Source organism: Mauremys reevesii, linkage group 4, assembly GCF_016161935.1.
Source record: "Mauremys reevesii isolate NIE-2019 linkage group 4, ASM1616193v1, whole genome shotgun sequence".
NCBI lineage: Eukaryota > Metazoa > Chordata > Testudines > Geoemydidae > Mauremys > Mauremys reevesii.
Window position 1 is genome coordinate 124,407,611 of NC_052626.1, and position 27,957 is coordinate 124,435,567.

Sequence of the window (27,957 nt, forward strand, 5' to 3'; positions counted from 1 at the left end):
TGGGCCAAGAATGGGTGGTGGAGAATGAACTCCCTGGAGAGACTCCTGTGGGGTGGGGCTGAGGCTCGCTGGCTCGGTGGTACATGATAAGCTTCCTTTACTGTGCCTATTCTGCGGCTCTAGAAAGGACTTAAGTTTCCAGGGCTCCAATCTGGCTTCTTTCATGAGCAACAGTCACTAAAAAGAAAGGGGATCAGAGGTGATCTGCCCCGTTCCCATTAACTCCCCTCTGCTCCCCTTCAGATGACCGCATATGGTGCATTCCTTCACAAGGGGTCTTTCTGCCGGAACTACTTCAACATCCTGGATCTGCTGGTGGTTGCTGTCTCCCTCATCTCCATGGGAATTCAGTAAGCGCCCGTTGTAGCAACAGGTCTGCCTGTTCAGCAGAGGATAGGGCCATCTGTTATGCTGCCATCTATGTTGGCAATAGAGACGTAGGATGGGTTAGCCCATTGGTCTGTCTAGCCTAGTATCTCACCTCCAGCAATGACCAGTAACTGATGCTGCAGATGGTAGGGATGCACCTGGGCAGATGCAGGGCTGTAGATGGAGGGTGGGGAGTAATTCCCTCCTGATCCTTGTGCCAATCATCCTGTGCCCAGAAGCATGTGAGTTGGTTGATTCCCCTTGTATTAGCATTCACATACTATTCAGTGCCACACAGTCATCCAGCCAAGCTGTTGGGAGTAAGGAAATAAACAACCCCTGAGAATCGGGAGGAGAGGCCTATGCCCTGAATTGAATACGCAAGGATTTTGTGTGCAGGCACCCACTTCAATCTGGAATTGCCTTCCTCCCCCCCCAAGTTCCTTCAGGACTCCTGGTTCTGTTCCTCACGGTGGTGGGAATGTGGCCTAGGGGCTAGGGCTCAGGACAGGGATGTCAGCGATCCTGGGGCCTAAGCCCAACTCTGCTACTGATGTACTGTGCAGCTGCCTGCCCCTTACAGGAATGGTGGGAAGTGCCCGGAAGTGCTGCCCTTGGGGAGCTCTGTCAAACTGGATTGCTCTCCCCCCCAGAACACATGACAGCCTGGCCCTGCCAGAGCATGGCTCCCGGCCTGTCCTCCAGCCCCTGCCGCTCTGCCCACCCCGGCCTGCCCCCTGCAGCACACTGCCAGCCTGCCCTACAGTGCACCCCCTGCCACTCTGCACCCCCCAGCCTGCCCCTGCAGGCACACATCTGCGGGAGGTCCACTGGAGCCGCGGGACCAGCAGCCCCTCCGCAGGCACACCTGTGGGAGGTCCACCGGAGCCGCCTGCCGCCCTCCCGCGGGACGCCGCCCCAAGTGCGCGCTTGGTGCACTGGGGTCTGGAGCCGTCCCTGCCCTCCAGCACGCTCGCTCCTGCCCCTGCCTGTCCCCCCAGTCTGCCCCCTCCTGTCCCTGGCGGGTACAGCTCCCCTGCCCATGTTGGAGGGGCACAGGTGTTGGCTCTCCCCTGATGCGTTGCTGCAGGCTGGTTTGGCTCCCGACGGTTTGTGAGGAGCTGATTTGTCTGGCCAGGCCCCAAGCTGGCTGAGTCACCCCGTCTCCCCCTGCCCTCCCCAGGACCAGCGCCATCTCCGTGGTGAAAATCCTGAGGGTGCTGAGAGTCCTGCGGCCGCTGCGGGCCATTAACAGAGCGAAGGGGCTGAAGGTGAGAGCAAGGTGGGGACAAGGGCCCTCCATAGGGGCTGGACACAACCCCCTCAGATCTACCATAGGAATCCAGGGCCTGCCAGATCATGGGCCATCTGAGCAGTATCCCAGGACTGCACGTCCCAGGGCTCAGGCCACCTGATTTCACTCTCACCCGGGTGTTTAGTTAGGTGTTTGTGGGCAGCTGGGAGGCAACCCATTGGTATTGTACTAGGTCCCCTGGCTGCATCTGGAACAGCCGCTTCTCCTGAACACCGGTGTGGTGCCGGGTCCCCCGTCCGTGTCTGGGACGGCCAATTCCCCTGCACACCGGTGTGGTGCCGGGTCCCCAGTCTGTGTCTGGGACGGCCAATTCCCCTGCACACCAGTGTTTGCCAGGTACCTCATCTGTGTCTGGGACAACCGCTTCCCCTGCACACCAGTGTGGTGCTGGGTCCCCTGTCCGTGCCTGGGATGGCTGCGTCCCCTGCACACCGGTGTGGTGCCAGGTCCCCAATCCATGTCTGGGACGGCCCCTTCCCCTGCACACAGGCATGGCCAATACTCACAGCAGGTCATGGTGCTGTAGGCCTGGCCCATCTCTGCATTGGCCTCTCTCTCTCTGTCTAGCACGTAGTCCAGTGTGTGTTCGTGGCCATCAAGACCATCGGCAACATTGTGATTGTCACCACCCTGCTGCAGTTCATGTTCGCCTGCATCGGGGTGCAGCTCTTCAAGGTGAGAGTCCCTCCCAGCCAGAACCCAGCACTGGTACCCCCCACCCTCCCTGTCCTGAGGAGAGCTGGAGTGGGGCTGAATCAGGGAAGCACCAGGGAGTGGCTCCCCTTTGTTTCCTTTAAGAGAGGGGATTCTCCCATTGCATAAATTCAGAAGGAAGCCGAGGACCATCCCCTGCCATCCCCTTGGGGGTACCAGCACGCTGCAGGCAGAACAGGGCAGTGTATGCATAGTCTATGCCCAAGTAAGTTAGCCCCATGGCCCAGTGGGAGTCAGCCAATTTGGGAGTCTCTTCCCAGCTTTGGCGCTGACCAGCCGGGTAGCCTTGGGCCAGTCCCTTCCCCACCTGTGACTCGGTTTTCCCGCGCCCGCTCCAGCTCCCCACCGTGTTGCAGGATCACAGATGTTTCCTCCTGACCACCCATGGCACTGCAGGCAGGTGCTTGTGCTGTTCGGCGAATGGATGAGGTCGACGTGACTCTTTGGCTAGAAGTGCTTTGGGTTGCTGCATCCATGGTCTGGCCTTCGGGCCCTTCAGGGCTCCTAGGGGTTGTCGGTGCTGCTGACTGCGCAGGGAGAGTTGAGGGCTGGCACATCTGGCTGGGTTCTAACCACCTCTAAGGAAAGGCCCAGCGGGGGTAGGGCCCAGACTCTCACAGCTGGCACTAACCAGCCCCCTTTCAGGCTGGAATGGGCCGCGGAGAGGCGGCCTTCTGGGTCAGGGCCAAGCCGTGGGGTCAGGTCAGGATGTACTGCAGTTGCCAGCAGCTGCCCTTGTCCTTGCTCCCCAGGTCTATCAGTCAGGCCCCCTGTGGGTCACGGTACAATCCCTGATTCTTCTGCTCTCTGCTTAAATCTAGGGGAAGTTTAGCAGCTGTACGGATCCAGCCAAGATGACAGAAGAGGAATGCAGGTAGGCGCCCCCTGTCGTCACTGCATGCACATCGCAGCCAGAGCGCGGGGACTGGGGGTGTCATTGCATGAGGGGGGACTGGTGGGGAAGGCGAGGACCCAGTCCTGGTTTGTTGTCCCTTGTGCTCATAGCCTGTTTCCGGGAGCCTGCTGAGCAGAGGAGCCCAGGCGTGGGTCTCTATGCAGAGCAAAGCCTGCAGCACAGGGCAGTTTGCTCTAGGCCCGGGGCAGAGAGCCGAGGGGAGTGTTGAATGGCCAGGGCCAAGGAGGAGTTGGGCTCGTAAGCCAGAGAAAGGTTAGGCCAACGGTTAAGGCACTAGCAGGGTTGGCAGGTGTCCGGTTTTCGACCGGAACACTTGGTTGAAAAGGGACCCTGGCAGCTCTGGTCAGCACCACTGACCAGGCCATTAAAAATCCGGTCAGCGGCACAGTGGGGATAAGTAAGGCTACCTGCCTGCCATGGCTTCTGGAAGCAGGAGCATGTCCCCCCTTTGGCTCCTATGTGTAGGGGCAGCCAGGGGGCTCCATATGTTGTCCCCACCCCAAGTGCCAGCTTTGCAGCTCCCATAGGCCAGAAACCACAGCCAATGGGAACTGCAGGGGGGGCTGCCTGCAGACAGGGCTGCTCGCAGAGCCACCTGGCCACGCCTCCACGTAGGAGTCAGAGGGGCGAAATGCCACTGCTTCCAGGAGCTGCTTGAGGTCAGGGCCGGCTCCAGACCCCAGCGCGCCAAGCAGGCGCGTGGGGCGGCATTGTCCTGGCAGGGCGGCATTTGGCTCCGGTGGACCTTCTGCAGTCATGCCTGCGGGAGGTCCACCGGAGCCCCGGGACGAGCGGAACTGCCGCAGGCATGACTGCGGAGGGTCCTCTCTTCCCGCGGCTCCGCTTGAGCTCCCACAGGCATGACTGCGGAGGGTCCTCTCTTCCCGCGGCTCCGCTTGAGCTCCCGCAGGCATGACTGCGGCGGGTGCGCTGGTCCCGCGGCTCCGGTGGAGCATCCACAGGCATGCCTGCGGGAGCTCCGTCCGAGCCGCGGGACCACAGGACTGTCCGCAGGCACTTCTGCCCCGGCCGCGGGACCGGGGAAGGGCGGCGCGAGCGGCGCGGCACGCCGCCCTGCTTGGGGCGGCGGAATTTCTAGAGCCGCCCCTGCTTGAGGTAACCGCCACCCGGAACCTGCACCCCGACCCCCTCCCACGCCCCAACCCCCTGCCCCAGCCCTGATCCCCCTCACGTCCTCCAATCCCCTCGATCCCGGCTCAGAGCACCCTCCTGCACCCCAAACCCCTCATCCCCAGCCCCACCCCAGAGTCTGCACCTCCACCCCCCAACTCCCTGCCCCAGCCCAGAGCTCCCTCGCGCACCCTGAACCCCTCATTTCTGGCCCCACTTTGGAACACACACACCCAGCCCAGAGCCCGTACCCCTTCCCACCCCCCAGCCCCCTGCCTCATCCCAGAACCCCCTCCCATACTCTGAACCCCTCGGATCCATCTCCCAGCCCAGAGCCCCTCCTGCACCTCAAACCCCTCATTTCTGGTCCCACCTCAGAACCTGCATCCCCAGCCACAGCCCTCACCCCCTCATGCATCCCAACCCCCTGCCCCAGCCTGGTGGAAAAGAGGGAGTGAGTGAGGGTGGGGAGAGCGAGTGACAGAGGGAGTGAGTGGGGGGCAGGGCCTGGGAGGTGGGGCAGGGCAGAGGCGGGGCCTGGGAGGCAGGGCAGGGCTGTTCAGTTTTGTGCGAGTAGAAAGTTGGCAACCCTAAGCTTGGGTCCGTCTTGTGTTTTATGGAACGACCTGGAAAAGCTCTTTCAGGTCTTCTTCACTCATCGTCAAAAGCAGGAGCAGAAGATGGCGGCCCCCCAGGCATGGGTGGTGGGTATAAGAGGACAGAGGGGGCTAAGCCTCCCCAAACAGCTGGCCTGCTGCCTTTGGAGCGCACCGCTGCTGAAAGGGTGGGCACCCCGGCTGTGGTCCTGCCCACACTCCACCCCGAGCTCATGCTCCCACTCTTCCTCTTCCTGTCCCCGGTCCGCTTGCGGGAGGGGGGTGAAGAAACACACACATGCACGAGGGGTGAGCGGCCAGAAGCTGGTGAGCAGGCAGGGGGACCCCAGGGGAGGGGGCGAAGAGGTGCGGGTGGGGACGGGGATGAGTGGGGCAGGAGCTGGAGCCAGGGCCGGCGCTTCTATTAGGCGACCCTAGGCGGTCGCCTAGGGCGCCAGGATTCGGTGGGAGGCATTTTGTGCGCTCCCCGTGGGGCGCACGGGAGCTTCCGGTTCCGCTCCCGTCGCGCCGCCAAAGAAGGACCTTCTGCTGACGTGCCGCGGAAAACAGCGGCAGGCAATTGAGCAGCTCAATGACTGCCGCTGTTGCCTGCGGCATTTTGGCGGAGGGTCCTTCTTCGGCGGTGCGATGGGAGTGGAACCGGAAGCTCCAGCGCGCCCCATGGGGAGCGCACAAAATGCCGCCCCCCGAATTCTGCCTAGGGCGCCAGAAATCCTGGCGCTGCTCCTGGCTGGAGCAGGGGCAGGGTCATGGTCTGGCCACATGCAGCCTCCCCAAGTGGAGGAGTCATGCTCTGCCCATGTTCCCAGGTGTTATGTCACCTTTGCAGGTCCCCTTTCAGACACCCTGGTGGGTGGAGTATGTGTCTGGGTTTATAGGCGGCTGCCCTGGGGCATGAGTCTCCCTGGCTGTGAAAGAGCAGAGCTCATCCCGGACGGCAGGATTTGCCATGCATGTGGAGGGATTTGCCAAGCTGCTCCAGCCTGTAGATCCAGGCTGCCAACTCATCCCAGGTACTCCAGGGAGAGGCACCAAGGGTGGATCTTGGTGAAGCTGCTGGGTGGGTTGTAGACGGGTTGTAGCCCTGGCATCCACAGGTGATCCTTCATCAGCACACCCTGATTGCATGAGTGCTGATTCCTGTTATTGTCAGAACTCACATACTCGGCCATGATGCTTGTCGTGACCAGCATTGGCCTCTGGCTTCCTGCAGCTGTGAGTTCCCCAGGTTGATTTGGTGAGATAGTACCGTGCTCTGAGCAGCAGGGAGTCTTCAGTAGGCGGGCGCGCGTGTGTGTCATGGGCAAGGGGACTGGAGAGTTTCTGGGCCCAGTTCCCCGCTCGCTCATCCCTCGTCTATAAATGCACCGCCGCCTCCCGTTCCAGGGGCTACTTCATCGTGTACTTGGACGGCAGCCCCATGCAGCTAAAGCTGCACCAGCGCCAGTGGGTGCACAATGACTTCCACTTCGACAATGTCCTCTCAGCCATGATGTCGCTCTTCACCGTCTCCACCTTCGAGGGCTGGCCACAGTGAGTCCACCGGGGGGGAGCACACAGCATGGGGGCCGGGCACTGGGTCAGGCTGCACGGGGGGAGATCCTAGCGCCCCACTGGCGCTGCTGCCTGGCTGGGGAATGCCACATGAGGGGACTTCTCCTGAAGGTGGAGAGAGATCCTCCCACCCCCAATCAGGGGCACAGAGGTGCCAGTGCAGTCAAAGGGGAAGCAGCTGTCTGGGATGTCCTGACCTCTCTGCCTTAGCTCAGCTGGACTGCAGCCTCCCTCCCCACTCATGCAGCCTGGTAAACTGCATGCTCTCTGCTGGCCCCCCACCCAAGGCTGCTGTACAAGGCCATCGACACCCACACCGAGGACATGGGCCCCATCTACAACTACCGAGTGGAGATTGCCATCTTCTTCATCATCTACATCATCCTCATCGCCTTCTTCATGATGAACATCTTCGTCGGCTTCGTCATCGTCACCTTCCAGGAGCAGGGCGAGAGCGAATACAAGAACTGTGAGCTGGACAAGAACCAGGTACTTCCCGTGGAATCCCTCCCGCGGAACCTCCCCCACCCTGCAGAGACCTCCCTCCGACCCCCCAGTCTCCTCCCACCCCAGCCCCCATGACCTGGGTAACCCCCGGTTCCAGGGACGCCCAGGCTCTGGGTGCGAGGAGCCAGTTGTACCAGAGCTAGGTGCCAGGGTCTGGACGTGGCTAAGCGTGCGGGATGAGTGCCAGCCGGACGAGAGCCGGGGTGCCCTAGCTGGGTGTGAACAAGGCAAGACCAAGGTGCAGTGGAGCCCAGGCAGGAGAGGCTGGGAGTCCAGGCACAAGGGTGTGTCCAACTGCAGAGTTGAAAGACGAGACCCCCCTGTTCTTCTGTGCCTCTCTCTGTCTGCTCTCTGACACTTTCACCGACACATCCAGGCTTGGCCACCACACTGGGAGCCCAGGATGGTTCCCATAAGCCAGGCTGCACTGACGGAACGAGACTCACCACCCTGGCGCCTCCTGCTGGCCATTCTGGAATTAGCTCAAATCCTTCCACAGGGCGGCCTCCTCCGGTGGTGTCTCGCTCGCCATTACTCTCGCTTTGCTGCCTCCACCACTCTGTGACCCATGTCGCTCCCTGGCGTCCTCTTCTCTCCGCTGTCTCCCACCCCTTTTGGGGGGACTGGCAGTCTATAGTCCAGCCACTCGCCTCCGTGGCCTGCTGCAGTCACCAGTCTAGTCCCTTGCTCCAGGGGCAAACTGCAGTCTGTGTGGGCCACTTCCCTCAGGGCAAGTGGGGGGCAGCCCTAGCATGTTGTCTGCCCTTCCTCCGGGGCCTCAGTCTGGTAGCGGTCAGCCAGAAGCTCCTTCTGCTCTGCTCCCCTGCCCAGCACTGCTCTAGCCACGGTGCTCCTCAGCACCCAGTCCTTCTCTCTAGCAGGCCAGGAAGAGATGCCTTCTGCTCTGTTGAGCAGCCCTTTATATATGGCTTCTGCTGGCCCTGATTGGCTACTGCAACAAGCCACCTCCTGATTGGCTCGCTTAGTGAGCCCTCCTCTAATGGGAGGGTTCTGCACAGGCTCTCTCTGGCCTGCTTTAACCCTTCCTCCCTGTGTGGGGAAGCCGCCCCACCGCACTAGCATATTGGCTATGTGGGAGCAGCACAATATCGACCCTTTGGGCTGCAGTGGGGGCCTGCCCCAAGTCAGTAGGGTGACCAGACGTTCCGATAAAATCAGGACTTTCCCGATATTTAACTCTCTGTCCCACGTCCCAACCAATGTATGATCGGGACCCCATGTGTCCCAATATTGTAGGGCTACCAGGCCTCCGGTTGATGCAGAGCTGGTAGGATCCCTACCCAGATGGCTAGTGGTAACATCTCCCTCTGGGTCCTAGGTGCAGGGATGGCCAGGGGGGCTAAGCGCACTGCCCCTTCCATGAGCGCCGGCTCCGCAGCTCCCATTGGCTGGGGACCGCGGCCAATGGGAGATGCTGTGGCAGCACCTGCAGGTGAGGCAGTGCACAGAGCCACCTAACCCGCCTCTCTGCCTAGAAGCTAGAGGGAGATGTTGCCACTGCTGGGGAGCCGCCTGATGTAAGTGCCGCCCGGAGCCTGCGCCCCTGCCCCAGCCCTAAGCCCCCTCCCACACCCAAATCCTCTCCTGGAGTCAGCACCCCGAACCACCCTCCTGCACCCCAACCCCCTGCACCAGCCCTGTGACCCCCTCTTGCGGCAGGGGCCAGAGCCAGGGCCATGCGTCCCTGACCCACGGCTTGCAGAGGGAGCCGGAGCTGGGGCCGTGCATCCCTGATCCATGGCTTGCAGAGGGGGCCAGAGCCGGGGCTGTGCACCCCCCCTCACAGCTTCCAAGGGTTGTGCACTCCCCTCCCCTATGCCTCTGGAGTGCCCCCCACCATGTGTCCTGATATTTTACTCTTGAGATCTGGTCACCCTACAGGTCAGTGACTGGCGGTGGCCTGCCAACAAGGAGTGGCGGTGGGTTGGGGAGCCCCCTCAGGAGTGGGACCTGCTGCTCCCTTTAAGAAGGTGCAGAAAATGCTCCCACTGTTGCACACTGGCCTCGCAGCTGGTTCCCAGCCACACCCCATGAGGGATGTCCGGCATTCCCAGTGGTGCTAGTCCCCGCCACGACTGTCATGCAGGATTCATGCTGCCCCCTGTGCCCTCTCCCCACCCAAGAAAAGCTAGAAAATGGTCCTATATGGCCCATTCCTGCCTGGGACTGCAAGGGGCTCCGGCTTCCCACCCGGGTTAATAACAATGGGGGTGAAACCAGAAAATCACTTCACTCTCGAATGAACTTGCACTGAGCAAAGACAAAAACACCCCGTAACTTGTGGGCAAGCACCTCTCACAAAGCGAGCCCTGCGTCTCAGACCTCTCCGTCCTCCACCTCCTCAGAGGAAACCTGCACGACACCGTCCACTGACAAGCCCGGGAGCTTCAATTCATCACTTTGCTAAACACTAAAATCGTGGACTCAGCAGAGACACTGTCACCGATGGGGCCATGGGCGGTCAGGCCTAGTGGTGGCAGTGAGAGTTCAGCCTACTGGTTAGAGCTGGCTCCAGGGGGGGCAAAGTCCAGGAATGAGCCAAGGGTCAGAAGCCAAATGCCAGAGCTGAAGGAGTTGTAAGCCACGGGCAGAGCTGGGGATCGAAGCCAGAAATTTGAAGCTGGAGGAGAGCAGGGACTGGAACAAGGGCAAGTGCCGCTGCAGGCATGGTACCCAGTAAGCAGCCGCTGATCTGCGGTGGAGGCTTAGAACTGTCAGGGGCTGTGACCTCTCTGTCAGTTCCAAGGTAGTGCAGATAGGCTCACTGCTTGGTCAAGTTGTTCCATGAAATTCTCCTATGGAAAATGCTGATGCTGTTGAAGCCAGTCAGGATTTTGGGGAGCCTCCTCTCCCTTGGAGCAGACTGTCTTCAGGGCAAGAAGCTCACATGGCTTCACCTTCCTGGGTCTGACCTTGGAGCATTCAGCATCCTCTGCCCCTCTGTGCGCTTCCCACAGCGAGCCCGCCCCGGCGGGGTTCTGGGGAAGCCATGGGGTCCTGCACCCCCACTTCGCAGTCAGACGTGACTCTCAGCCAGCCAGTAAAACAGAGGTTTATTAGATGACAGGAACATGGTCTAAAACAGAGCTTGTAGGTACAGAGAACGGGACCCCTCCGCTGAGTCCATTCTAGGGCCCAGTGAGCCAGACAACCCCATCTGCACTCACCCCTCGTCCCCAGCCACCTCCAAACTGAAACCCCCTCCAGCCCCTCCTTCTCTGCTGAGTTCCTTTCCTGGGCCAGGAGATCACCTGACCTCTTTGTTCTCCCACACCGTTCGCATCCCCTTGCAGGGGGGCAGGGCCCGGGCCATTAGTTGCCAGGAGACAGAACTGAGGCACCCGCACAGTATTCAGAGGTAACATTAAGAACAGCCCCACTTCGTCACACACAGGATTTCCTGCGCAGTGAGAAATTGGGTCTGGCCTGGCTCTGCAGGGGAGAGGGGCAGGGAGCGGAGCTGGAGGTTTTGCAGCTGGGAGTGTTTCATAATTCCCCACAGTGCCACCTCTGTAGTCATAATTGCCCATAGTGCCACCTTTTCCCTCCTGTCGCCCCCAGCGCCAGTGTGTCCAGTATGCGCTGAAAGCCCGCCCTCTGAGACGCTACATCCCCAAGAACCCCTATCAGTACCAGATCTGGTATGTGGTGACCTCCTCCTACTTCGAGTACCTCATGTTCTTCCTGATCATGCTGAACACCATCTGCCTGGGCATGCAGGTAAGGAGGGAGCAAAGCTAACAACCTTGCTTTTGGGTGGCAACCTTTGATCACTGTCCATGGGGCCTGGGGGTGGGGTGTCCGAGACCACCCTGCTCATGGTAGCAGACTAGCAAGCCATCAAAGTGAGACTCAGGCTGGGCCACTGGTCGGGTGCCCCTGGATGTCTGGGTTTGGATCTTGGCTTGGGATACTTCTGGCAGTTCAGCATCACTGCTCCAGGGAGGCCCCTCCTATGGAAAAGCCAGGGGTGCTATAGGTGAGGAGGGAGGGACAGTGGCACAGCTATGTGTGAGTGTGGGGACGCCCAGGGCTGCGGATCAGGACTCAGGAACATCTACAGAGCTGTGGGGCAGGACAGGGCCGCCCACAGGGGGGGGGGCAAGAGGGGCAATTTGCCCCAGGCCCCGCGTCCTGCAGGGGCCCCCACGAGTGTTTTCTGGGGCCCCGGCGGTTCCGGTTGAGCTCCCGCAGGCATGACTGCGGCAGGTCAAGCGGAGCCCGGGACGAGTGGACCTGCTGCTGGCATGACTGCGGAGGGGGCGCTCGTCCCGCGGCTCGGCAGGACCTCCCGCAGCCATGACTGTGGCAGGTCAAGCGGAGCCGCGGGACCACGGCACCCGCCGCAGTCACTCGTCCCGGGCTCCGGTCGACCTGCCGCAGGCATGCCTGCGGTAGCTCAACCGGAGCCAAATGCCGCCCCCCAGGTCTTCGGCGCCCTGGGGTCTAGAGCCGCCCCTGAGCGGGGGCCCCCCGCCGCCGAAGACCCCGGGCCCCTGGAATTCTCTGGGCGGCCCTGGGGCAGGACCCAGGGCTGGAACAGGGAGGGGGCCAGGGGGCAGGACTATTGGCAGAGCTGCGTGTGGAACGGGGGAAAGCATCACAACTTCTGCTCACATTCTGACCCTGCCAGAGCTCTAGATTTGTATGTTGGTCTCAGGCTCTCACACCTGGTCCAGAATCTGAGACCCCAGCCCCATACCTGCTCCCCATAGCCCAGTGGGCTAACCTGTGCCTCTTCCTGGCTCCCCAGCACTACAACCAGTCAGCTGAGATGAACCACATCTCGGACAACTTGAACGTGGCCTTCACCATCCTCTTCACTCTGGAGATGTTCCTCAAGCTCATGGCCTTCAAAGTCAAGGTGAGGGTGGGGTGAAAGTCTGGGCGCCGTGAGTGTGGGGAGGGGTGCTGGGGGGTGCATAACGTGACCGGGATGTGGGCAGCCATGCCCAGTGGTTGGAGCAGGAGTCAGAGCCCAGGGTCAGAACCGAGTTACCTGGGCTGAGACAAGGCAGGAGCTATCCCAGCCATGGGCAAATGCTTTGAGTACCCACTGGACTGTGGCTGCTGCCGCTGCTGAGCTTAAGAGCCTGTCTGCTGGCTCTTCCCACCCCTCAGGCGCGGTATCCATAGGCAGCCTGCTGCAGGCCAGCTGTGCTTGCTGGGTTGCCTGGAGACTGGCTCTGCTGCAGACCCCAATTCCTGACTGGCGAGTGCGAGTACGGAGAGGGGCCCAGGTGGTGTGAATCTGGAGGAGGGCAGGGGCTCACCCCAAGCGGTGGGCATGGCATTTCCTCCCCATGTGGTGTCCTGGGAACACAATCCCCTTGGAGCCTGGGGCCCCAGAGAAACCCACTCACGCCCAGTCACTCACCTGGAGAGTGTCACTGAAGTCACCTGGGCAAGGGCTGCAGGCTGACCTGGCAGCTCCTGAGGGGAGGAGCAGGGCCAATCCAGGCCACAAGGGGGAGCCCTTCCTCCAGTTACCTGTTTGCCCAACACTCCCACCCCACCCTGCTGCTCTCACTGTCCTGCGTGTCTCTCCAATGGGGGTGGGAGGCTAGTGGTCCTCCCTGGAGCTCTCCGGACCCCCCATCAAACCAGGCTTGCGTGTGAGCGGCCCTGGGAGAGCCCCAAGTCTCCCACCACCACAGCCACTGAGCCATGTGAGAGGCGAGGCAGAGCCCCCCGCCCTGCCACACCCCGCAGGCATGTCCCTGATGCCCACTGAGAGACGGCCAGTCACTTCCGCGGTCCCTGTCAATGTGCCCGGAGAGGAATCCCTCCCCTGCCCAACCTCACGAGCCATTCAGCTACGTGAGTCGCTGCTCCATGGGCTGCCTTGGCATCCAATGGCCACTTTTCCCTACCCCACCAATGCCAGCCCTCGGGGATGGAGAACCGCAAATGTGGATGGTCCTCTGGGAACCAAGCCCCCTCCAGGTCATCCCTCTGAGCGTAACCTGGGATAGTCACAAGTTGTCTTGCTGCCACTTGGTTCAAACAGATCCATGCCCACCAGGCACTTACCCAGTGCAAGAACAGCCTCCTCCAGCACCCCCCTGCCTTCCCTATGTGCATGTAGCCCCAGGCAGCCCGCGTAGTGCATGCCTCAAGAGCCGCTGCCTGCGACCCATACACAGTGATGTGGGCCGGGGCAGGTGCACTGCAGGGGATGTTTCCCAGTGCAGCTCCTTGGCCACACACCTCCCCTGTACCCGCGAGCCATGTCTTCCCCGCCATCCCAGCCCTGACTCGAGCTCCCTTGATGGACAATCACACTGTTGCTGGGCCTGTTGAGGGTTAGGAGCTTTGGTTCCCTGGCATGCTGAGGACTCGCCCAGAATAAGCATCAGCACAATCAGCTGGGAAGGTCTGACCCCAGGAGCTAAGTGGGTGCTGGGTTCTGCCATGCCGGTGGATAAGAGTAGACATGGAAGGTGATCTAAATCCAAGCTCTGCAGTGCTCTCTCCATCTCGGGGCATGGGGGTCAGCCTGCCCCCGCAAGCTGTGTTCTGCATGGGCAAACGGAGACTCTCCCTCTGGCGCGGTGAGTGGGGCAGCGGTTTGCAAAGGAGAAAGTGCGCTGAGCTCGGGAACAGCAGGTCTTCTCCGCAGGGAGTTTATAACCCCTCAAGAGGAATCGTCCCTGTCTGACCCTCAGCTTCTTCCTTTCGTTTCCCCCTGTTCGCACCCCCCCCCCCCGATTCCCACCTCATTGCTCTCTCCAATCTCAGGGCTATTTCGGCGACCCCTGGAACGTCTTTGATTTCCTCATCGTAATCGGTAGCATCATCGATGTCATCCTGAGCGAGATCGATGTAAGTGCCGCAGTGGGGGGAGGGAACGTGTCCGAGAGCATGGGCAGGACTGTGATGTCACAGCAGTGATGGCCTTGGCAGGCTGCCAGCATCCCACTGTCACGTGGGAGGCCCGGGTTCCTGCAGGACTGCGCGGGACACCGGTCCGGCTGGCGGAGCGACCTGGGCTGGGCAGAAGGAGAATGGGGCAGGGGCCTGGGCACGTGGGTTAACCTTCTCCTCTCTGTTTAAGAGACAGTGCTGATGGGATCTCTCCTCAGCCATTACACAGCCATGGTGGACCCCCGCCCCCCAGCCTCAGTGGCCCTCACCCCACCCCTCCTCCTGACTCTGCCTGGAAAGGTACCCTGTGGAAACTGCCCTTGTCCTGGGACAGAACAAGAACCTCAAGTTGACTTCGCAGTGACATATGCCAGTACTCCCCAAAGGCTGCACCCACACCGTGCCCTGCCCGTGTTCTCTAAACACATGCTCAGATGGCTAGTAATCAGCTCATTGGCCTGAGATCACCATAGAGAGGGCTGAAAGAGTCCCTATAAGAAGTTTCTGCCCTGCACTCCGTGAGGGTCAGGCACCGTTTCAGTGACCTGCTGCGTGTGCTTGGAGTGTGTCAGTGCGTATGACGATTGCCACATATACCCGGTGCCTACTCTGTATATGTGTGCCTGTATATCCAATATACACCGGAGTATATTCGGTATATACCGTCTACATGATACCACACGTGTACGCTGCAGTGTGTATGTACTGAGCAGCCTGCATACAGGAGCATTGTCAAAGAGGTGTGCATGGAGCATTGGTGGGAGCTGTGTACCTGGTTGCTAGCACGTGGCACGGAAACTGGCTCCATACACACATCGAGTGTGCGGTACGTACAATCAACCCAGCTGTAGTCGGAGAAGTAGCTTCAGAAGTGAACACTCCAGTGAGGTTAGCACGTCCTCACTAATAAAAAAAGCCCATCCAGTTGTCACTGCAGAGTGTCCCCACTCTCTGTGCTGTGTCCCAGAGTAGCACTTAGCCATTCCCCCGCATCTGAGAGCGAACCATCGGCAAGGAGATCCGTCCCGGAGGAGATGAAATGTCGTCCTCTCCTGTTCTCGGGCACAGCTTCCCAGCCCCAATCACACCAGTCCTGCATGGTGCATTGCCATCTCTACAGCCCAGAGGAGCCCTCTGGCTGGCTCCATTCTCCTGGGGCGACTGCACTGGCTGTCTCCTTGCTGAGCGAGCTGCCGAACTCCAGAGAGCAGGACTCTTCAGAGCCACCCCTACCAGGTATTGGGTCATTGGTTCCATTCCTATGTCACCACCAGCTAACAGCAACCAAAAGCCCTCCTGAGCAGGACCGCCACCCCAGCTTTAATGACCGGCACTGTGTCAGCCCCTCCACTTTGTCACCATTCCCAGCCAGCACGAAGGACAAACCCGTTAGGGAGCTTGCAGAGGTCTCCAAATTGCCTGCTCATTTGGGCAGTTGCCAGCTGCTGTCAGGAGTTCCAGGCAGAGCAGCAGCTACCAGCCCCTTTCCCCAAGCGCCGAGCTGCCATCGAGTGGCTCTGTGCCCACAGAGTGCTCAGTCTGCCTGGGGGGCCTTGAAACACGTTCTGGGGGGCTGTGTCCTCCCCAGCAGTTCTCAGCCACGAGGGCACCCGGGCGCCGGATCCCATTGTTACTTGGGAAGGGATCCACTGGAGCGCTGGCCTCCCCCTGGAAAGAGCTTGGCATTCAGTGGGTATCGAGAAACACTAACGGGTTGGGCATGCTGCCCAAATCACCCCACATCCCCTCCTCCAACAAGAGACCTCGGGGCTGGTTTTTTGGTCTCCTTCCAGAGGGTTCACTCGGCCACCCCATGATCCCCCCACCCCTCATCTCCCCCTTGACATCACTCCCATGCATGCACCTTGACAGCCCCCCTCGTGGCCACTGTCAAAGATCCAGGGGTAAGGGGAGATCCTCTCTCTGGCCACCAGGAGCTAAGGGATCCAGAGTTCTAGGGACCGTGCTGGAGGTTTTGCTTAGGGGGAACTAGGCTTAGTAAAGCTGGACATGTAGCTGGAGAGCAGCAACCCTACCCAGTAAGTACTCCTCTCTGCCTGCCGTTGGCAGCTGGGGTTTCTGGGTCATTGCAAGTGGTCATTGCCCATCAGGGTATGTGTTCGCACCCGTCTCACCTGGAGTCTGTAGCTTTGTCTGCTCTGGAGACTGAGCAATTGCTTAGGGCCCCGAGCAGCTGATGGGGGCTCCCTACTGGCTTTTTTAGTATGCGCTGTGTGGGGGCCCCTCAAAATGTTCCTGCTTGGCCCAATGGGCTAGCACTGCCTCTGGCTCTGGAATGCTGCTTCCTGCCCAAGCGCACAGACCCCAGGAGCACCATGGTTTAGGGAGACAGCACCCTCATGAAACTGCCAACTGGGTCCCAGCGGTGCCACTGGGACGGGCTGCCCTCGTGTTCCGGGGCGAGGTGAAAGTTCACCTGTAACAAAGCCGTCCCTGGCGGTTGTTTCCTCCCAGAAAAATGTTAACGCTGGTTTGCTAAGTCTGTCCTTTCTTGCTTTCTCTCTGCTTCCTTTCTCTCTCCTGTTTCTGTGTATGGCTGTTCGCTGACTCGTGCAAGATGGGGAGGAGAAGGCCTTGCTATTTGAAGCCCTTTCCTGAGTCACTCAGGTCCCGATCCAGCAAATCTTAGAATCTCATAGAAGATTTATTTAGATTTAGTTCGGTTTGGTCCTGCTTTGAGCAGGGGGTTGGACTAGATGACCTCCTGAGGTCCCTTCCAACCCTGAGATTCTATGCTTCTAAAACATTTAAGCACATGCAAGCGGTTCCAATGGGACTTAAAGTTAAGCACCATTTCCGGATCATGCCCTGTGACCGTGAGCCAAAGCCCACTGAGTCAATCGAAATACACTCGTTGACATCACTGCATGGTGGGTAAGGGCTTACGAGTGAAATTCACTCCTGCACACAGGGCCAGCATGATGGTTAGACAACACTTAGGCCTGGTGTGACGCTGTGAGTGGTGCTTGTAGCTGTATTCCAGGCATAGGGGAGAATTGTACCCAAATTGTCCTAGCCAGGGAATGGAAATAGCTAGATCTGCGGATATCTGCTCTCTATCCGCGGACCATTTTTGCGGATCGGATGTGGATACAAAGTTTGTATCCGTGCAGGGCTCTAGGAATAGCTACAGTCTAGGAATTAACGAATTCAGCACACTTGGGTGAGAGGGTTTTGTGTGTGGACACATGCCAGGGTCAGAGCAACACCCGAGAAAGAGCCTGCATTAACTTGGTAGTGAAGACGAACCCGAAGTGAATTAGGAGCTGAAGTCTCATTTTCAAAAGTGGCTCAGACACCTGGGAGCGTAAGACTTGCTCTACACTTGAAAATGTAACTGTTGTGTATGTTGGCTACAGGCATGAATTTTTGACCAATATTTAGCTATACCAATGCCAATATGCTGCCATGTACTGGTATTCCCGTTTCCATATGGGAATAGCTATCCCTGTATAAAGCACCTTCTACACCCGTATAACTGTGTCCACACCAGGGCGGGTTGTATTGCTCTAACTACCCTGAAACAGTTCAAGCAGAACAACTTTCTAGTGTAGACAAGGCCTGTGTCTCATTGAACGTCACTGGGGGCTTAGGCCTTTAAGTTGCTCTGGTACTTTTGCAGATGTTTCCCCTAGTCCCTATCTTTAGGTTCCCAAGTCAGAACATTTCTCTTCCAGTCTTACCCAGCTTGATATTTCCTTCAAACTGCCCTGGGGACGGGCCTGGATTCAGATCTGCATTGTTCTGTATGTTAGTTTTTGGGCCATCCTACCCTGTCTTCTTTCTGTGTCTCTTTCTCTCTCTGTTTCCCATCTTACCCTTCCCTCCAAAGATCTGTGTCCCTGTCTGGCTGTCTCTGGAACCCAGCCGCCTGTTTCTCTTTCTCTCTCTGTCTCTCTTTTGTTTCCTGCCTCTCTGACAGTTTCTCTTGCTGACTCTCTTGTTCTCTCGACAGACGTTTCTTGCTTCCAGTGGCGGACTGTACTGCCTAAGCGGAGGCTGTAATGGCATTGTAAATATCAGCTGCATGTGCTTGCAGTGGGTCTATTTTTCTTCCTCTAGTTGTTTCTCTGCTGCACTCGGCTGCTGTGTTTGCGTGGATTGCATGGTGTGAATCCAGGGAGCTGCTCTGCAAATGCACAGGGTGACTCTCCCATAGCGGAGTGGGGGTAGGAGCTAAATACACCAATGGTCTGGGAGTGAAACACACCCAACCTCCAAGAGATCTTCTTACCTCCCATTGAAATGTGATCTCCATCCATCTATCTATCCATCCACCCCTCCCTACCCCCCGACCCATCCATCCATATGACACTTTTCTTCTATCCATCCATTCTTCGTCCATGAAATACAGCAAAACTCAACCAGAGACAGAACCATTTAACTAAAGTTGCATCTGGCTGTTGTACAGACAGGACACGACAGTCGAGCTACCTGCTCATTGTATCATCTAACGCAACGTTAGTTTGTAGAAGGTCTCTCCCCCAGGGGCAGCTCCAGGCACCAGCACACCAAGCGTGTGCCTGGGGCGGCAAGCCATGGGGGGCGCTCTGCCGGTCGCCATGAGGGTGGCAGGCAGGTTGCCTTCGGCGGCATGCCTGCGGAGGGTCCGCTGCTCCTGCGGCTTCGGCGGACCTCCCGCAGGCTGCTGCCGAATCCGCGGGACCGGGGACCTCCCACAGGCAAGCCGCCGAAGGCAGCCTGTCTGCCATGCTTGGGGCGGCAAAATACCTAGAGCCGCCCCTGCTCTCCCCCCAGCTGTATGCGCACAGCTTCTTACAATGTGATTTGGTGCAATTGCAGGGATACGTTTCTCGAACCTTCCTTTCTCTGCGGAAGGTTAGTTTCCCTCCTGGCCTGACATTGCCTTGGGCTCTGGGTTCCCTCAGTCCCTGTTCGGCTGTGTATGGTACAGAACTTGTGCTGGTGTTGGTGGTAATTGATCTCCTGGTGATGGAGAAAAGTTAGGAGTCCCAGAAGCAGTGTTCCCTCTAATTTTTCCCACCCATGTGTGGAATGAAGTTTGTTATGTGCACCAATATGGAGGTGACGTGTGACACATCATCTTCATATTGATGCACATAACAAAATTCATGTGGTGAGGGTGGGGTTGAGGGGTTCAGAGTATGGGAGGGGGCTCAGGGGTGGGGCAGAGGGTTGGGGTGTAGGGGTGTGTGGGCTCTGGCTGGGAGTGCGGGCTCTGGGGTGGGGCCGGGGAGGAGGGGCTTAGGGCTGGGGCAGAGGATTGGGGTGGGGATGGTGCCACCACCCTGGCAGGACTGGGTCGCGGCTGGGTCTGGGCTGGGATGGGGCACCCTGGCTGCTGCTGGGTCTGGGCCGGGGTAGGGGCACCCCAGCCACATGGCAGGTTGGGGGCCGGGCTAGGTTGGGGCTGGCGGGGCGCTCCTCCCACAGCAGGTCCCCAGGCGGGTTGCCTGAGCGCCTGTGTGGCACTAAATAGGCTGCTGCGTGGCCGCGCAGCTGACAGGGAACTTAGGCAGGTGATGTTGTTGGAGACCTGTATGCAGCCTTTGATAGCAGGCACCAAGGATGGAGGCTGGGAGGGGTCAGTGGCATTGCTCTTGACTGGCTCCCTCTAGATCCCAGGGGGTGGTTGCCTCACTGTGCTGAGAGCTTTCTCGGGGGGTTTCCATGCAGTCCCCGCCCCCCCCCCCCCCCGGTTAGCACGTGTGTAGCCGCTAGGTATTTAGATGGTAGAGGATGCAATGCCCCCAGTGATGGCTCAGGCCCAGAGGAGCCTTTCCCAGTGTCTAGCCAGGACAGAGCCCTGGATTCGAGCTTCTGGACAATGCTGGTTTTGAAGAAGTCCCGACCGCCCCATGTGGCACTTGTGCTCCTAAGTCACGTGGGCCCTTTTACCTCCCCCCGCCCCACAAGTGAAGCTCTACATAGCCCAGACGTGAGCAAACTGCGGCCCGTGGGCCGGACTGTCCTGCCTGGCCCCTGAGCTCCCAGCCGGGGAGCCTAGTCCCCAGCCCCTTCCCCGCTGTCCCCCCTCCCCTGCAGCCAAGCTGCCGTGCGGGCCGCACTCTGGCCCACCGCTCCCGCTGGGCAGCGTGGGGAGCGCAGCTGGCTCTGGCTGGGTGTCGCGGCTGCGAGCTCTTGTTGCTGGTAAGGGAGCGGGGAGCAGGGGGGTTGGGTAAGGGAGTGGGAGGTCCCGGGGGGGAGTCAGGGAGGAGGGGGCAGTTGGATGGGGCAGAGGTTCTGGGGGGTGCGTCAGGGGATGGGGAACAGGGAAGGTTGGGAGTGGGAGTCCCAGGGAGCCTGTCGGGGAGTGGGGATGGATAGGGGTTGGGAGGGCAGTCAGAGGACGGGGAGCAGGGGGTTGGATAAGGGGGTAGGATCCAGGGGGGCAGTTAGGGGCGGGGGGGTCCTGGGAGGGGGTGGTCAGGGGACAGGGAGCGGGGGGTTGGATAGGGGGCAGGGGTCCCAGGAGGGGGCAGTCAAGGGACAAGGAGCAGGGGGGGTTGGATGGGTCGGGGGTTCTGAGGGGGGCAGTCAGGGGGCAGGAAGTGGGAGGGGGCGGATAGGGGGCAGGGAGCCGGGGGGTTGGATAGGTGGCAGGTTCTGAGGGGGGCAGTCAGGGGGCAGGAAGTGGGAGGGGGCGGATAGGGGTTGGAGGCGTGGCTGTTTGGGGAGGCACAGCCTTCCCTACCCGGCCCTCCATACCATTGTGCACTCCTGATGTGGCCCTCGGGCCAAAAAGTTTGCCCACCCCTGACATAGTCGATTTCCTAGCTGGCTCAGACACCTCTCCCCATACTCCACCCCAACATCCGAGATCAGCTGAGACAGTCCCTGGCAGCCCCCAGCTTTGAATGCTGGGGGGACAAGAGTCTGGGCATCCTTAGTGGTGGGCAGGGGCCCTGACTGCAGTTTCCCTCCCCTCTTTGGTACAATGGGGCCCCGGGCTATTAGGCATTTGCCCAGGTGCTGGCTAGTTTTCTTTGGGCTCGGGGCAGTGCCGAGTTCTTTGGAGCTGGCGGCGTGTCACTGAGTCGGGTTACTTGTGCAGGTGTTTAGAGCGGCTGCACACACCCCTAGGGGAGATGGCAGGCAGTGTTTATAAATTAAGCCAGAAAGAAAAGGGGAAAGAGAAAAGGAAAGAAGGCGAGAGAGCGAAAGGAAGGGAGGAGCAGGCAAGCGAGAAGCATGTTTTCCAGCTGAGATGTGACGTGCGATCAAAGCTCAGTGAAGCGGAATAGTGCAGGGAGGCTGTTTCTGGCAGCTGGCGATGCAGAGGAGAAGGCTCTCGTGCCAGCAGTCATGAAGGATGCCGAGGAAGCTGGTGGTGGGCAGATGGAGGGGAACAGAGAGAAACAAACTCCATCAGTTCGGCTGGAAAAAGTGGGGGTGTTTTAAAGCAGAGACCTGGCAGAGCTTTTGCTGCTGGTGCCGATACTGCTCTAGGTGGGCAGCAGCATGCTGGAGCATGAGGAGAGGCAGCCGCAGGAGGCCAGAGAGGGCAGTTGCACTAGCCATGGGGTGATGGAGGCTGGGATGCAATTTGGGGCCGAGATGGAGCTGGGGCAGGGATGGCGACAGGCTGATTTTTCAGACTCGGAGCCCTTTGGAGAGCAGAATTAGGGACACTTCACTAAGCCCCCCTGGATAAACCCACTCTCTCCTTTGCAGAGCTCCCCCCATAGCGAGCCAGCCCCTGGGCAGCTGGGGTTTCAGTGTGGCAACCTGGAGCGGCTGGAGATGACCCTGCTGTTTTTGCTGGACCGCTGCCTCTGGCACTGGCACCACTGTGGTGTTAAAGCCTGGTGACCAAATGTCACTATCCCCATTGGGCAGCTGGGGAAACTGAGGCACGGAGCAGGTCAGGTTGCCCAAGGTCACCCAGCAAGTTGCTGGTGGAGTCGGGATTAGAACCCAGGACTCGTGGCTCCTCCCATCGAGCATTAGGCCACAGCTGCCTTGTGGGGAGTGGGATCTTGTACTATGATCTTCTGATCTCATGCCCAGGGCCTGTGCCTGGCACATCCCCTCTGCTGAATCCAAGGAGCTGTACGTACAGGCAGGTCAGGTCTCTGCTCCCCCCTCTGCCCCATGCTGCCCAGTGAGTCAGTGTGCCAGCCACAGCAGCTCCTGGCTCCTCCCCAGCAAACGCTACTGAACAAGATGGTGCAATGAAACAAGACAAAGCTTACATGGGCGGGGAGCGGGCTTTGCCCCACAAGCTGTGTCCTGGCTGATCAGCACTATGGAGTGTTTGCTCAGCTTGTTCCAAAAGTTATTGGGAGCCTTTGATCAGACGCAGACACCTGGGGCTCGTGATGGGGAAGGCAGCATGTGAGCTTCAGGGAAGACGGGGTTAGGGCTCTAGCCAAGGAGACGGAAGGTCCAGGTTCAATTCCCTGCCCCAGGCTCCCTGGGGCCAACCACGCTGGGCCTCAGATCCCTGTGGAACCTAGCCCTGCCCTACCGCCCGGAGGTGTGAAGACTGATCTGTCAATTGCTTTGAGATCTGCTGCTGCGAAGAGCTAGGAGGTGTTATTACTGCAGGTCTCGGGCCCAGGGATGCACCCGCCGAGCAGCGTTTGGCTACTCAAGCGGGTGTCGTGCTGTCAGTTGTGCGTCTGTGGCCCTTGTCGCGGAACGGAGAGTTCCCACTCTTGCCAAGAGCTTTTCTCTCCTGATAGCCTCCTTTGCTGCATCTTCCCCTCGGGAGGGCTCCGATCCCCACTTCCTTCCAGACAGGGAGGGACTCACGGGGACTTGGGGCAGCAATATCGTCTTTCGAAGGTCTCCCCCACCCTAACCTACCCTATTCCTTCCTTCCCTTCCTCCCACCCCACCCTGGTTGGCCCCGCTCCATGACCCCAAGCCAAACATTCCCAGCCAGCTCAAACCCTTTGCCTCCTGCCATAGACCTGCTGCAGCCAGGGGGCTCTCGGCAACCAGAGCCCCAGGTGAAGCAGGAGGGATCCATCCATCATGTAACCCTTGCCGGTGGAGCTGAGCATGGGGGAGGGATCCTCTCTTCTGGATTATCCTCGCTGGCATGTACTGACTTGGTAGCACTCCTCCACCCTCACTACAGCATGCAGCTCCCCTGAGCCGGCCCAGCAAGTGGGCTTACTCTAACACACATAACACCCAAGTGCAGGAGAGCCCTGAGCGGGGCTGCAGATCCAAGAGATGCCTGGGCTGTAGTGGTGAACAGTGGGGGAAATGCCACCAGTTCTGCACAGCGGTGGCTCCTCCCTGTGGCCGAGCAGCCCCGAAGAGCTCAGCAGGTCTCCTGGGCCTGCTCCCACCCTCCCCTCTCTGGGGCTTCTGTTCCCACCGAGCCGCTAAGGGACGTGCTTTGCCTGCAGGATTCTGCAGACAATACCCGCGTCTCCATCACCTTCTTCCGACTTTTCCGGGTGATGAGGTTGGTGAAGCTGTTGAGCCGGGGGGAAGGAGTCAGGACCCTGCTCTGGACCTTCATCAAGTCCTTCCAGGTGCGTATGGACCAATCCCCAGTGTGGCTGGGCAACTGGCTTTGAGGATGGGACCTTCAGCCCCAAAGCACAGGCCTCTACTGCTCAAGAGCTCCATTAGCCGGTAGCAGCAGCAGGCTGTTAACCTCGAAATGGACCGGTCACTAGCTAGCACGCACTTGATGTGTATGTTACCCAAGCATCTAGGAGTTCAGGAGGAGCCAAGAAGGGCTTCCCAGATGCTCATTCATATTGGTGTCAGCATGTCTCAGAGCCTCAGTTGGCCCCATATTCCGCAGACCAGATGGGTAAGATCACCAGCTCCCTTGGACAGGAACTTCAGGACTGGAGGGGCGCTGAGGGTGCTCTCCAGCACCTCAGTCGTAGGCGCCTGTTTGTGCCCCCTCCAGTGCTTGTCCCAGCTGCAGGGGCAGGGAGCTCCCTGTGCAGGCTGTGGAGTGAGCGACAGCAGCAGGAATGCTGGAGAACGGATGTTTTTAGTGGCAGCTTCCAGCTGCAGCGGGCAGCCTCACTCTCCTGCCAGCTGCCCCGCTGGACCCCTGGCTGGCACCAGAGCTTGGTAGCTCCAGCCCGGCGAACTCCTACTCCTACAGCAGGCGGGGTCCACAGCGGGGATAGGCTGCTCCCTCTCACCTCCACTCCCACGTGAGCCCTGGACCCTTTGTCTCACAGGCCCTGCCCTATGTGGCGTTGCTGATCGTGATGCTGTTCTTCATCTATGCTGTGATCGGGATGCAGGTAAGGAGGCAGGGACAGTGCTGGGGCCCCGGCTGGCAGGGCGTGGGAGAGCCAGGATCCAGGGAGCAGGGGTCACCCCTCGGGCGCTCCTGCTGTACGACAGGTACAGTCCCATTGTCTTTCCACCACGGGGGGCTCAGAGTGCTCTGCAGTCACTAATGAATCAAGCCCCAGCTGCCTCCCTGCCAGGGGGAGGCCACTGTTATTATCCCCAGTCCGCTGATGGGGAAACTGAGGCACAGAGCTGTCAGGCTCCCCCGGCTTCACACAGCAAGTCAGTCGCAGAGCTGGGAACACACCTTGGACCCCTGACTCCCAGCGCTGTGCCCAGTCCACAAGGTCATCCTGCCAGGCCAGCCCTTTCCCTGAGGTTCCGGGCTATTGGCTGGAAAGGAGCCAGCAGGTGCAGTGGTGAGGCCAGAAGCGGGCGCGTGGGGTGGAGGGTAGCGACGGATGCCTATGGCAGGGCGTGCCTCTGCAGGGCAGCTGGGACCTGAGCATGTCATTCACAGATGTTTGGGAAAATCGCCCTGGTGGATGGAACCCAAATCAACCGAAACAACAACTTTCAGACCTTCCCACAAGCCGTCCTGCTGCTCTTCAGGTCTGTGTAGGCCCCACCCCTTCCTCATCCCACCGCATCCCTTCTCATTCCATCCCCTGGGGGTGCCCGGTACAGCCAGCCTGGGGCCATTTGTAATGCAGAGCCACTGCTGGGGGAAGCCACCCTGACTTCCCTGAGTGAAGACCCCAGGCTAGCCCCTGTGAAGAAGTAGGAAGCACAGACTGTCTGTGCGGGGGAGGGGAGAGCCAGAGGTTTAGGTGAGATGCAGGAATTCAAAGGGTGAGTTGAGCCTGGCCTGGGGGAGGGGAGGTGACACCTCTGGCCAGGGGAGACAAAGGAAGGAGGCGGAGGAGAGAGGAGGGGCCGGAGAGGACTGGGAGAAGAAGGTGGGCTGGAGAAGAGAGAGGAGCAGGGAGACCGAGCTCTGATCCCCGGGGGGGGGGGGCTGTGAGGCCCCCCAAGATGGGCCTAACCGGGGAATCTGGTTATCTGTGCCTGCAAGACCTGTGTTGGACTGTGTTCCTGTCGTCTAAATAAACCTTCTGCTTTACTGGATGGCTGAGAGTCCTGGTGAATCGTAGGGAGCACGGGGGTGAAGGCCCTGGGTCCCCCACACTCCGTGACAACTGGTGGCAGCGGTGGGATCGGCACCCCGTGGACGGCGCTTCCTGCAGTAAGTGACTGGGGAGCAGGAAAACGAAGGGGCGATTCACCCCTGGGAGAGTGTGGCCAGAGAGCAGGACTTTGCAGTAACAGGGCCCCCCGGGGGATCACAGCGAGCGAGCCCAGGGGCGGAGGAGTCTGCAGCTCGACCCTGGCAGAGAGGGGGTGACCTCAAAGACTGGCACACGAGGGGTCCCCCTGGAACCCGTGGGGAGCGGCGAACACCCCAGCCTGCGAGCGGCCAGCAGGAAGATGTATTCCAAGAAGCGCAAGTGTGAGCTGGTGGAGCTGTGCAAGCAGGGGGGGCTGCGCCATGGGAAGCTCACCAAGGCCCAGCTGATTGCCCGGCTGGAGGAGAGAGATCGCAGGAATGAACCGGTCCCTGTCTCTGAGGGAAGCAGCCGGGCAGATGCAGCGCAGGCCCCAGTGTCTGGACCCGCTGGGAGTGGGCAGCCGGCCGCTGAGGGCTCCTCGAGACCCCCCACCCCTAGGCCTAGGGGGAGGGGGAGGAGGAGCCCAGCTACGGAGGGCACCGTGACCCCCCCGGCCAGCAGGGGATCGGCCCGGCAACGCTCGGCCTCCGTGGAACTCAGGCGGCTGGAGTTGGAGAGAGAGATCAAACGGATGGAAATGGAGGAGCGTAAGGAGCTGAGGGCATATGAGGAAAGACAAAGCCAGCGTGAATTCGAGGCGAGAGAGAAGGAGGAGCAGCGCAGACATGAGCTGGCCATGGCCCAACTGAACAACAGGGAGGCCCCGGCTGCGGTGAGTGAGGGGGGGCCCAAGCCTACAAAGAGCTTCGATACGAACTTCCTGGCCCCGCGTAAGGAGGGGGAGGACATAGACACCTTCCTGACGGCCTTTGAGAACGCCTGCGAGCTGCACCAGGTTGACCCCGCAGACAGGATCCGGCGCCTCACCCCCTTACTGGACTCCACCGCCGTGGAGGTGTACAGCCGAATGAGAGGGGAGGAGGCGGGGGACTACAACCTGTTCAAAGAGGCCCTGCTCCGCGAGTTTGGGCTGACCCCGGAGATGTACCGGAAGAGGTTCCGGGGTCAACGTAAGACCCGGGAGGTCACATACCTACAACTGGTCAACCGGGCGCAGGGGTACGCCCGCAAGTGGACGGCTGGGGCCCAAACTAGAGAGGACCTGCTTGACCTAGTCGTACTGGAGCACCTGTATGCGCAGTGCCCGTCGGACCTGAAGCAGTGGCTGATGGACCGGAAGCCGGAGAACCCGCAGCATGCAGGCCGGCTGGCCGACCAATACATGGACAGTCGGGCAGGGGATGGCAGGGAGGAGTCTCGAAGGAGCAGATCTGCCTCAACGCAGAGAGAGAGTCACCATGGGACCTCCCAGAAGGAGCCGAGGGAGGGCCCCCACCAAAGGGAAGCATCTGGCGTCAGGTCCAGCCATCCCCCTCGAGGGGACCCACGAGACATGGGCTGCTATCAATGTGGCCAACCGGGCCACGTACGGGGCCAGTGCCCCAAGCTCCGGGACAAACTGAGCAGACCAACCCCCCCACCGGGTCAACTGGGTAGAGACCCAGCCGGATGAGGGGCAGCGTTCGCAGGAAAGGGGGGTGGGCCGCGTACCCCCTGCGAAGGAGGGAGGGGGGCCCCGGGTCGGCCCCTCCGAGGGGCTGGATGCTCCCAGCCCTGAGTTTGGGGTTTACAGGGTGGGCACGGGACTACCCCTCCGGAGCGAGTGCCTTGTTCCCCTGGAGGTAGACGGGAAGGAGGTCACTGGGTACTGGGATACGGGCGCAGAGGTGACGCTTGCCCGGCCGCAGGTGGTGGGCTCAGATCGGATGGTGCCCCACACCTACCTGAACCTGAGGGGCGTGATCGGGACCCCATTCAAGGTGCCTGTCGCGAGGGTACACCTAAAGTGGGGGGACAAGGAGGGCCTCAAGGACGTGGGAGTGCACCCATATTTGCCCACGGAGGTGTTAATGGGGGGGGACCTCGAGGACTGGCCAAGTAACACCCAGGGTACCCTGTCCGTGAACCGTAGTCAGGGTCGACGCAGGGCTCTGCACCCCGACCCCGGGGAAAGTACTTTGGCCGAGACACCGAACCCTGACCCGGTGGGGAGGGAACGCCCAGGGACACGGCCCAGAGAGGCTGTGGCCCCGGACCCAGCCGGTGAGAGAGGACAGATCCCCGCCCCTGCCCCAGCGGCTGAGTACCAGGCCGCGGTGCGGGAAGACCCCTCCTTGCGGAGGATAAGGAACCTGGCCAGCCTCGGGGGGGGACAGACCATGGGACGAGGTGGCCGGAAAAGGTTCCTGTGGGAGAAGGGGCTCCTGTACCGAGAATGGGCTCCCCCAGGGAAGATGGAGTCAGGGGGGATCAGGAGGCAGCTGGTGGTACCCCAGGAGTATCGCCGCCAGCTGCTGTGCCAGGCCCATGACATTCCCCCCTCAGGGCACCAGGGAGCCTGGCGTACCCAGCAGCGGCTGCTGCAGAACT

General features: G+C 60.2%; 1 protein-coding gene across 3 annotated transcripts in view; it reads left to right on the forward strand.

The window, feature by feature from the left end:
• CACNA1S (calcium voltage-gated channel subunit alpha1 S) overlaps nucleotides 1-27,957 on the forward strand; it is a 111,034-nt gene that overhangs the window by 53,175 nt on the left and 29,902 nt on the right. For 2 of the 3 annotated variants that reach the window (XM_039535021.1, XM_039535018.1), the window contains exons 20-32: nucleotides 244-350; nucleotides 1,553-1,640; nucleotides 2,252-2,359; nucleotides 3,220-3,272; nucleotides 6,449-6,595; nucleotides 6,904-7,105; nucleotides 10,706-10,864; nucleotides 11,898-12,008; nucleotides 13,886-13,969; nucleotides 17,988-18,044; nucleotides 23,380-23,508; nucleotides 24,181-24,246; nucleotides 24,759-24,850. In XM_039535021.1, the coding sequence (XP_039390955.1) occupies nucleotides 244-350; nucleotides 1,553-1,640; nucleotides 2,252-2,359; nucleotides 3,220-3,272; nucleotides 6,449-6,595; nucleotides 6,904-7,105; nucleotides 10,706-10,864; nucleotides 11,898-12,008; nucleotides 13,886-13,969; nucleotides 17,988-18,044; nucleotides 23,380-23,508; nucleotides 24,181-24,246; nucleotides 24,759-24,850 (1,403 nt within the window). The remainder of the gene's footprint in view (nucleotides 1-243; nucleotides 351-1,552; nucleotides 1,641-2,251; nucleotides 2,360-3,219; nucleotides 3,273-6,448; nucleotides 6,596-6,903; nucleotides 7,106-10,705; nucleotides 10,865-11,897; nucleotides 12,009-13,885; nucleotides 13,970-17,987; nucleotides 18,045-23,379; nucleotides 23,509-24,180; nucleotides 24,247-24,758; nucleotides 24,851-27,957) is intronic. The other variant, XM_039535020.1, reaches the window with a different exon arrangement.